At 42.8% G+C, this 11,155-nt stretch overlaps 1 protein-coding gene across 1 annotated transcript in view; it reads right to left on the reverse strand.

The window, feature by feature from the left end:
- Positions 1-535: 535 nt before the first annotated feature.
- The window catches only part of LOC108301632, a 480,010-nt gene continuing 469,390 nt past the window's right edge, over positions 536-11,155 (reverse strand). The window contains exons 15-16 of the mRNA XM_037737919.1: positions 3,114-5,016; positions 536-1,207 (exon numbers count right to left, since the gene is read on the reverse strand). Coding sequence (XP_037593847.1) covers positions 1,154-1,207; positions 3,114-5,016 — 1,957 coding nt within the window. The 3' untranslated portion in view covers positions 536-1,153. The remainder of the gene's footprint in view (positions 1,208-3,113; positions 5,017-11,155) is intronic.

Here is an 11,155-nt window from a genome sequence, read left to right on the forward strand (position 1 = left end):
CTTTTAGAGAGACTGTGATGGCTCCTCTCAGAGGGACTGTGATGGCCCCTTTTAGAGAGACTGTGATGGCTCCTCTCCAGGGGACTGTGATTTCTCCGAGAGGGACTATGATGGTTTCTCCAAGAGCGGCTATGACGAGTTCTCTCAGAAGGACTGCGTCGGGTTCTCTCCCTATAGAAGCTGGGGTGGTTTTGCTCCTCGTGTGTGAGTTTCTCTTTAAGGTGTCGGTGCCAGGTTCTCTTCACAGGGGAGCCAGGTAGGTTTCTTCCTTGGGCCTGAACTCTGGTTCCTGGTGGGGGCAAGTTCTTAGACTCCTGGCTGGAGATTTCATTTTTCTTTGACCTGCTACTACCGTCCTTTCGGACAGTTCCCAGAGGCTGCTCCACTGAGGCAGCTTGGAAAATGATATCACTTTGGGAACCTGTGGGCTTGGGCAGTCGAAGAGGTCTGGGTTGGAAACAGTGAGCTCTTCTAGGCTGTTGAGCTGAACTGCACTGGTCTGTCCCTTCCCACAATATGTCCTCCTGCTTAATGGTTGAGCCTGCTGACCTTAGCTTGTCAGCTGACCTCCTGTCTCTTTTGATATTGCTGGGTAAGCAGTAGTCCCTGGCATTTTGCTTTGGATAATAGTTTTTGCTTGCCCACAAATTGTCTGGGATTGTCCTGTCACCAGGCTTCTGCCCAACAAAAGCTAAAACTCTGTATGCTGTTTGGAATGCCCGCTTTAGGCCCTGAAAAAGCAGTTGCATGAACTTGGGTTGGGAAGGTTTCTTCGGTTGTCTTTTTAAGGAGGCAGTACTTGTCTGAGCTGCTCCAATCGTCTTCCTTCTTAAATGGGCTGGTAATTCCCCAGAGGGACTCTCTATTGTGGTTCTACTGCTTGTGTAGAACTTTCTGTGTTTTCTAAGTCCCTTGGTCATTCTCTTCATTGGATATTTTGAACCAGAGGTCTTTTTGGTTCTCACTTTAGCCCGTTTCTCATTCTGAGTGCTTTCAGAGTCACTCTCTGATAGGGTGTGAACCTGAATGGATTCATAGTGTCCAGGTGCTCTAATTATTGTGTTTTCTTCCAGGTCAGGGCTGCTGCATTGTCTTCGCCTGATGTAGACTTGTACAGGAGCAGGGGACTGGGAGGACCCAGACTGCAAATCTATCATGGAAGTAGGACTCTTGGAAGCTTGAGCATGGATTTTAGCTTTCCTTTGTGATGGTGACATAGTTCTTCGCCGTATGACGGGTCTATCTCTTTCATGATACTTTGAGATTTGGGGTCTTTTCCTGGTTCGCAGCCTAAAGCCAAGGTGCAACCGAATCTCACCATGGCCTTCAGGAGTGCTTACAAGGTGAAGCTGTGGATAAATCAGAAGATAAGGCCCCGAAGTGGTCTGTAATTTATGATGGCAGTTAAATCCTGAACATCGGCCACACTGTAGGCAGATGGGGTACTTTAGGACTAGACCTGAAGCTAGAGGCGGAGGCACATCGGGGGGTATTTGACTCCTTAAGAGTTTTGCTGCTATTTTTAGCTGCAAATCTTGTAGCAACTGGAGCTGTTCTGAAAAGTCACTCTGGGGAAGATAATTTGGCTTGAGGGAGTGTTCGGACTCCAAAATCCTTGTTTGGGAATCACTCTGTGAGTTCTCACTTTCTTCCATTGGAACAAGATCTTCTCTGTTGTAAAATATGCTGATGGAAGACTCTGACTTTACCAGGACAGGAAGCTGACCCCCTGCACATGTGACAGGCATAGGCTGAATGACTTCTTGGGATATACCACTGAACCCTGAGCTTGTTTTCTTTATTCCCACTCTCGTCCCAGAGTATTGCCGTATTACGGAAGATGTGGAGCCACGTGTCCACATTTTTAAGGCCATTGACCTATGTCTCTGAATGTAGTGTTTGACCACTGAAGGCTGAGAAATAGTAACTGGACCCTTCTCTGGCAGCCTCTGGGAAGCTTCCATTAGTTCAGCTGGAATCCCAAATAAATTCTGAATAGACTGACAGGTATCTGCAGTGGCTTTTTCTGCTAGAGATGTTTGAGAACAAAGCTTCCTTTCCATAGTGGTCCCTAAAACATTCCCCAGTGTTAGCATAGTGGAGAGATATTTTCTTGGTAGTCGCTGCCTCCAGGCATGACTCTCCCAGATGTTGTGTTGTCTGCCCAGGAAAGACTTGGTGAGGGATTTTTGAGCCCCTGATTCTGCGCGGAATGTCCTAGATAGTGATCTCCAGCTTTGTGACAGATGTCTCTGAAGTGAGTTCTCTAGCTCCTCCATTTGCTTGCTCTTAGTTTTCTGTTTAGATATGGCATCCACTCCTGGAATCTCAGGGCATGGGTTTTCCACAAGGTTAGCTGTCTTATCAGAGCTTTGATTATAAAGGGCCAAGGGAAGAGTTAAAGATTGCATCATAGTAGGGTCTAGATAGGTCTCTTCATGCTGCAAAATATCTGTCCCAAGGTTTTTTACATCCAAAACTCTGGATACTTTCTGTATCCCAGAATCCCAAAGTCCTCCTAATTCAGATGCTGTTTTGACAGAGCTTGAAATAAGTGAGGTCGAAGAGCTATGTAGGAACCTAGAGAAGTCAGTACCCACTTGTAACTCTTCCGATGTTAACTTCTCACAGTCCCTATTGTGACACACCTGTCCTAGATTCAAATCCTCAGATTCCATAACTTTAGGAGGCTCTATTTTTATCACTGTAGATTTCACAGCCTGAAGTCCTTGTTGATGAGTCAATATTGTATGCTCCTTAAATGGAGATGTTTGCTGTGAGGTTAATTCTTCAAATTTCACTTGAATATGTGGCCTTAGAGTTGATTCTACAGGTACTATCAGTTCTTGAAGATGTGGCCTTGGAAGTAAATTCACAGAACTTGTTGATTCAATTCCTGATTCTAGGGCTACTCCTATTGGTTCTACAACCTGAGGAATTGGTCCTGGTGCTAATTCCTCAGATTTTACAATTTGAAGGGGTGGCCCTGGGATTAACATAGTTTTTACAATTTGAAACCCTGTCAACTCCATTGTTTCTACAATCTGGTGCTTTGGCTTTGTGATTAACTTCTTAGATTTCACATCTTGTAAATATGGCCCTGAGGGCAGCTCTGAAGGTCTCACATCTTGCAGTTTTGGAGTCAACTCAATATATTCTACCACTTGAGGGGTTGGCCTTGGTATTGTCACAGACTTTACAACTTGAAATCGTGGTCCAGGGGTCCCTTTCTCAGACTGAACAACTTTTGGAACATCTACAAGGGTTACCTCTTCGGACTGAGCAACATGAAGCTGTGTCCTTGCAGATTCTGTGACTTGATCCAGTGGTTCTGGACTAATCCTTGTAAATTCTAAAATTTGATCCAATGGTCCTGGGGTTGTCCCTGGAGATTTCATACTTTGATTCTTTGACTTTGTTAGCCCCATTGATACTTCCCTGTGCTGCCATGCCTCAGAGGTGAGCTCTGAAGATTCATCATGTCCTATAACTTGACTTGTTTCCTTCATGGGCACCTCTAAAGATTCTTCCATTTGCAGCCATTGCTTATAGTTCAGATTTACAGAGTCTGGGACTTGATGTCCCAACCCTACTGTTATCGCTGAAGATCCCACATGATGATGTGGTTTGGGAGTTAATTCCAAAGTTTTCTCCACCTGCACTCCTGACTGAGAAGTCAGCTCCACAGATTCAGGAACCTGATGTCCTAACCCAGGTGTCATCCCTGAAGCAGAATCTGGGACGTGATGTAATGACTTTGGAATCAATACCACAGATTCTTCCCTTTGCAATCTTTTCTGAGAGATCACCTCCACAGGTTCTAAGTCTTGAGAACGGAGCCTTGGGGATCTCTCTGCAAATCCAGGGTCTTGACTTGTTGGCTTTGGAGTCACTCCAAAGAATTCATTTGCTTCTATCCTTGCCTCAGTGGTCAACCCCATAGCTTCTGTAAAGTAATGCTTGAGTTCTGGGGTAATCCTTTCAGATTCCACAATTTGCTGCCGTGGCTTTATATATAACTCCTCCAAATCCTTATCTTGGGGCCGTGGCTGAGAGAGCATTTCCATAGTTTCTAGGATTTGGTGGCTTTTCTCTGGAGTTAATCCTAAGAATTTTGAGCCTTGATTCCTTAGCATTGGAGTCAGATCAACAAATTTTGGTACTTGAAGATCTGGCTGCAGCAGCATCCCTAAAGATTCCATGGCTCTGCCTGGTAGCTTTGAGGTCAACCCCACAGATTTCTCTATAGGATCTCTGCCTTTATGTGCCAATCCTTGCGCCATTTCTGAAAATTCTGTGGCATGATAAATTGGTATTGAAATCAAATTTGCAGATTTAGGGACTTGATACTTTGGCTGTTGGATCATCTCTGCATATTTTGCAAACTGATGCCCCGGTCTAGGGATGATTTCAGAGGATGCCATGATTTGATCATTTGTTCTTGGAGTCTGCTCCCCATATTTCACTGTCTGAAGCAGTGGCCCTGGTGCTAATTCCACAGATTTTATAGTTTGCTGCAGAGACACTGAAGACAATTTCACATGTTTTACACTTTGTAACTTTGGCTCTAGAGTAAACTCCAAAGATTTCACACCTTGTTGCTGTGATTCTGGAGACAAATTTGAAAATCTGACACTGGTCAACATTGGACCTGATGGGAACTTCCTAGTTGGCTCTGGTGCCAACACCATTGATTTCACATCTTGCCATCCTGAAGTCAACTCTTGATAATTTATACCTTGCTGTTGGGCCCCTGGTGTCAGCTCCATAGGTTTTATATATTGAAAACATGGCTTTGGTGCAAAGTCCACAGATTTAATGCATTGTGACCTAAAGCATGTCAAAGAATTTACACTTTGAGGTTGTGGCCATAGAGTTGACTTCACTGATTTCACATCTTGAGAACATGACTCTGATACAAATAGCATAGATTTCATATTATGCTGCCTGAGGTGTGAATGCAATTCCTCAGAATTCATACCTTGAGGATATGGTTCTGGTTTTAACTCCACAGATTTTGCTTTTTGAAAACATGGCTCTAATGTAAATATCTCATATTTTAAGTCCGGTAGCTCAGGGGCTGAAATAATTTTTGCAGTATTTGCATCATAAAGCAATGGCTTCTTATTTATGTCCACAGACTTTACATCTTTAAGCAGTGGCTCTGGTAAAAATACCTCAGATTTCATATCATTTATCTGAGGACCCAAAGTGAATGCAGGTTGCACAGCTTGCTGTGAGCCAAGGTGCTTCCCCAAAAATTGGACTCCTTGAGACTTAGTCCCTGGAGTTAACTCAGAAGATTTCACACCTTGCAAATGTGGTCTGGGATTGAACAGAATAGATTTTGTACCTTGGGATTCTGACCCAGGGTTCAATTCAGAGGGCTTCATGTCTTGTATATGTGGCCCTGGATTCAAGTTGATAGAATTTATGCATTGAAATTCTGACTCTGAATTCAACTCAGAAAAATTCATACCTTGCAGCTGTGGGCCAGAGTTGAACTCTTTTGGTGTTATATCTTGAAACTTTGTCCCAGAAGTCAGTTCATATTTTACATCTTGTAAATGTTGCACAGAGTTGAACACAGCCGATTTTATACTTTGAAGCTCTGGCCCTGGATGCAACTCAGATTTTATAACTTGAAATTTTGTCTCTGATTTTACACCTTGCAAGTGTGTCTCAAGTTTGCACTCCATAGAGTTTACACATTGTAACTTTAGCCCTGGATTCAACTCAGAAGAATTCACATGCTGCACCTGTGACCCAGGGTTGCATTCCACAGGTTCTACACATATAAACTTTGACCCTGGAGTCAAATAAGATTTTAAATCTTGCAAATGTCATCTAGGGTTGAACATCATAGATGCCTCACTTTGAATTTCTGTCCCTGGGTTCAATTCAGAACACTTCATACCTTGAAGTTTTGAAACTGGAGTTAATTCAGGAGATTTCATACCTTGTAAATATGGATCTGGGTTGTACCCAATAGAATTTACACATTGAGCTTGGGGCTGTGGAATAAATGCAGAATTCACACTTTGCAATTGTGGACCTGGGCTGCACCAAGTAGAATTTGCACACTGAAGTTTTGGCCCTGAAATGGGTGCAGAGGAATTTATACCTTGAAAATGCAGCCCTGGATTGTACCCAATAAAATTCACACATGGAAGTGGTGGCTCTGGAATGGATGCAGAAGAATTCACACCTTGCAAATTTGACCCAGGGTTGCACCCATTAAGATTAACACACTGAAGTTTGGGCCATAGAACGGATGCAGAAGAACTCACACTTTGTGAATGTGGCCTACAATTATACTAAATAGAATTCACACACTGAAGTGGTGGCTCTGGACTAGATGCAGAAGAATTCACACCTCACAGGTTTGGCCCAAGGATGGACCCATTAGGACTTACACACTGAAGTTTAGGTGCTGGAATGGTTGCAGAATTTACACCTTGTAAATGTGACCCAGGTTTGCACTCAATAGAATTTACACGCTGAAGTATTGGCTCTGGAATGGATGCAGAAGAATTCATATCTTGCAAGTTTGGCCCAGAGTTGAACCCATTAGAACATACACACTGAAGGCCTGGAATAGATGCAGAAGCATTTACACCTCGCAAAGATGGCCCACGGTTGCACCCAATAGAATTTACACACTGAGGCGGTGGCTCTGGAATGGATGCAGAAGAATTCACATCTTGCAAATGTGGTCCAAGACAGAACACCTTAAATTTCATACCTTGAAGCTCAGTCCCAGGATTCAACTTGGCAGATTTTATTCCTTGCACCTGTGGCCTAGGCTCAAAATCTAAAGATTGTATACCTTGAAGCCCTGTTCCAAAGTGCAACTCAGATTTCACGCCTTGCAACTGTTATTGAAGGTTGAATTTCATAGATTTTACATCTTGAAGCTTTGTCCCTGTACATAATTCTGAAGATTTTCTATGTTGCAAATGTGGCCCAGGATTGAACACCATAAATTTGACACTTTGAAGGTCTGGCCATGGATTCAATTTATGAGATTTCTCATCTTGCTGCTGCTTTTCAGTATTGAACTCAGAAGGTGCCACACTGTGAATCTTTGATTCCAGGGCCAACTTAGAGAGTTCTGCAACCTGCAATTCTGGGTCATGGTTGCCCTCTGTAGAGTTCACTGTCCGAAGCTTTATCAACCCAGATTTCATATCTTGCAACTTTGCCCCAGGATTGAATTCTGTAGATTTCACACCTTGATGTTGTATCCCTGGTGTCAACATAAATAATTTTCTATCTTGTAACTGTGAGGTTGAGTTTAACCCCAAAGATGTCCTATCCTGTACCTTTGTACCTAGAGACAATTCAAAAGATTTTACATCTTGCTGCATTGGCCTAGGTATGAGCCCCACAGATTTCACTTTTTCAAGCTTTGTCGCTGGGATCTCTTCAGAAGATCTCATACCTTGCAATTGTGATTCAGAACTGAACTCCTTAGATTTTACGTCTTGAAGTTCTGTCCCCTTGATTGAGTTACAATATTTCATATCTTGCCACTGTGGGCCTGAGTTGAACTCCAAAGACTCCCCACCTTGAAGTTTTGTCTCTAGTGTTAACTGAGAAGATGTCACACCTTGTAACTTTGGACCACGGTTGTATTCTACAGATTTTACATCTTGATAGTTTGTTCGTTGAATCAACTCAGAGTATTTTTCACCTTGTATCTGTTGTCCAGAATTGAAATACATTGATTTCATACTTTGAAGCCTTGTCCCTGAGATTACCTCAGAAGATTTTATATCTTGAAAGTGTTGTCCAGAACTGAGCTTCACAGATTTTACATCTTGAAGCTTTATACCCATGATCAGATCAGAAGATTTTATATCTTGTAACTGTGGGCCTGATACCAGCTCTACAGATTTCACACCTGGAGACTTCCTCCCCGGGGTCAAATCAGATTTCTCACTTTGTAACTTTGGACTAGGTTTGAAGTCTACAGATTTCACACCCTGAAGCTTCACCCGTGGAATCATTTCAGAAGATTTCACATTCTGTAAATGTGGTCCAGAACTGAAATCCATAGATTTAATGTCTTGAAGCTTTATACCCATGATCAACCTAGAAGATTTTAAATCTTGCAACTGTGGGCCTGAGTTGGATTCTGCTAGTTTCACTTCTTGAAGCTTTGTCTTCAACATCGACTCAGAAGATTTCGCTCCTTGCAACTGTGGCCCAGGTTTGAAGTCTGTAGATTTGACACCTTGAATCTTGGTCTTCATGGTCAAATCAGAATGTGGGATATTTTTCAACTGTGAGCTGGGGTTTAACTCTATAAACTTCATGTCTTGGGACTTTGTCTTAGGGTTCAACTTAGAAGATTTGACACATTGCCATTGTGGCCCAGAGCTAAACTCCTCAGATTTCATACCTGGAAGCTTTGTTTGATGAGCCAACTCTGATGATTTTGTGCTTTTCAAGTGTAGTAAGAAGTTGAGTGCTACAGTTTTATCACTTTGTAATTGTAGCTCTTGGTTTAATACTCCAGATTTAACCCCTGAAAACTGTGGCTCTTTTGTAAACACTACAGACTTCACATCTTGCAGCTGTGTTCTTGGATATGCCTCCAAGGGTTTCACTTTGTGCAGCTGTGGTCTTGGGGTCAACTCAGAAGATTTCACATCTTGCAAATGAAGCCCAGGTTTGAATGCCATAGATTTTATATCATGGAGCTTTGATGTTGAAATTGGGCCACATGATTTCACACTTCTCAACTGTAACCCAGATTTCAAATCAATGGTTTTGAACCCTGGCAACTGATGTTCCTGGAGTGATGTCAAAGGTGGTACACTTTGGAGCTTTGGCCTTGGAGTCAACTCAGATGACTTCGCATCTCTTAATTGTATTGAAGGTTTCAATTCTACAGGTGTGACAGCACGAGACTGTGTACCACATTTTAGCATAGATTTCATATGTTGGAACTCAGGTACTGGTATCCACTGCACAGATTTCACACTTCCAAGCTGTGAGTCTTGGTTTAATGCCACAGTTTTTACCCCTTGAAGCTGTGGCTCTGAGGTCGATGCCAGAATTTTCCCTTTTGGCAACTGTGGTCCTTGGGACAACTTAGGAGTTTTCACAAATTGCAACTGTGGCCCATAGTTAAACTCCACAGGTTTTGCACCTTGAATTTTTGACCCTAGAATCAATTCAGATGATTTTACACCTCCTGACTCTATGGAGGATTTCAACTCTGCAGGTTTGACGCCTCGAGATTGTGAACCAAGATTCAGCCCTCCAGTTTTTACACCTTGGAACTCAGGTCCTGGTATCCACTGCACAGATTTTGCACTTCCAAGCCGTGAGTCTTGGTTTAACTCCACAGTTTTCACACCTTGAGGTTTTGGCTCTGAGCTTGATGCTGGAATTTTCCTTTTTCGCAGCTGTGGTCCTTGAGACAACTCAGGAGCTTTCACACAGTGCAACTGTGACCCAAGATTAAACTCCATAGATGTTGCACTTTGAAGTTTTGGACACAGAGGTAGTTGAGATGACTTTACACCTCCTGACTCTATAGAAGATTTCAACTCTGCAGGTTTGACAACTTGAGATTGTGAACCAAGATTTAACCCTATAGTTTTTACACCTTGGAACTCAGGTCCTGGTATCCACTGCACAGATTTCACACTTCCAAGCTGTGAGTCTTGGTTTAACTCGACAGTTTTCACACCTTGAAGTTGTGGCTCTGAGCCTGATGCCAAAATTTTCCCTTTTTGTAGTTGTGGTCCAGCAGACAACTCTGAGGTTTTTACATACTGCAACTGTGACCCAAGGTTAAACTCCATAGGTTTTGCACCTTGAAGTTTTGGTGCTAGAACCAATTTAGATGCTATCATATCTCCCAACTGTATGGAAAGTTTCAACTCTGCAGGTTTGACACTTTGAGATTGTGGCCCAAGATTTAATCCTACAGATTTTACACCTTGGAAGTCAGGTCTTGTTATCCACTGAACAGATTTCATTCTTCCAAGCTCTGGCTCTTTGTTTAACTCCACAATTTTCACACTTTGAAGCTGTGGCTTTGCAGTTGAGCCCAAGGGTTTCGCTTGGTGCAACTGTGGTCCTGGAGTCAATGTGGGAGATTTCAGACTTTGCAACTGTGGTTCATGTTTGAACTCTTTAGCCTTTACATCTTGCATATTTGGTTCTGGAGTCAATTCAGATGATTTTATACCTTTTGACTGTAGGTCAGACTTCAGGTCTACAGGTTTTATACATTCAGATTTTGACTCTGGAATTAACTCCAAAGACATTATACCTTCTGACTCAGACCCTCTCTTTACTTGCTCAAAATTCACACATTGCTGCTCTGGTGAGTTTACAGATATCTGACCACCCTGTTCCAGCTCAAGGGTTAAATCCTCAGGTGCCTGAAACTGTTGCTTTAGGGCTAAATCTACAGGTTTTACTTCTTCAAACTCTTGTTCTCTGGTTACATTCACAGATTTTACTACCAGTCTCTTCTGCCTTGGGGCAAACTCTACAGACTTTACACATTGCAGATGTGGATCTTGAGTCTCCTTTATAGATTTTAAACTTCGAAGCTTTAAACATGGAGTAATCTCCACAAATTTCATATCTTGCATTTGTGGGACTGAAGTCAGTTCCTCAGGTTTCATGCTTTGTAGCTGAGGCCTTTGAAGCATCTCCATAGATTTAACCCCTTGAAGCAATGGCTCTGGTGCAAAAGCCATAGACTTCTCACCTTGCATCTTTAGCCCAAATTTTAATTTCACAGCTTTCATATCGTGCAGCTGTGTACCTGGGACCAACTCCTCAGTTTTAAAATCTTGAATTCTTGAACCTGGAGTCAACTCCATAGATTTTACACCTTGAAGCTCCGAATCAGGGATGAATTTCACAGCTCTGACATCTTTTCTCTGTGACCCTAAGGTTATCGCCACAGATTTCCCACCTTCCAGCTGTGGACTTGGAGATATTTCCATTGATTTCATCCCTTCCAGGCATGGTCCTGGAGCTACGGTCACAGATTTCATATCTTCTAATTGTGACCCTGAGGTCAGCAACTCAGACTGGAGCTTTGAGCCTGGGGTTACCACCTCAAGTTTTACACCTCCTGCCTGTGGCTCTGGGGTTAACATCACAGATTTGACATCTT

This window comes from Cebus imitator, unplaced genomic scaffold (genome assembly GCF_001604975.1).
Source record: "Cebus imitator isolate Cc_AM_T3 unplaced genomic scaffold, Cebus_imitator-1.0 Scaffold1, whole genome shotgun sequence".
Classification (NCBI taxonomy): domain Eukaryota; kingdom Metazoa; phylum Chordata; class Mammalia; order Primates; family Cebidae; genus Cebus; species Cebus imitator.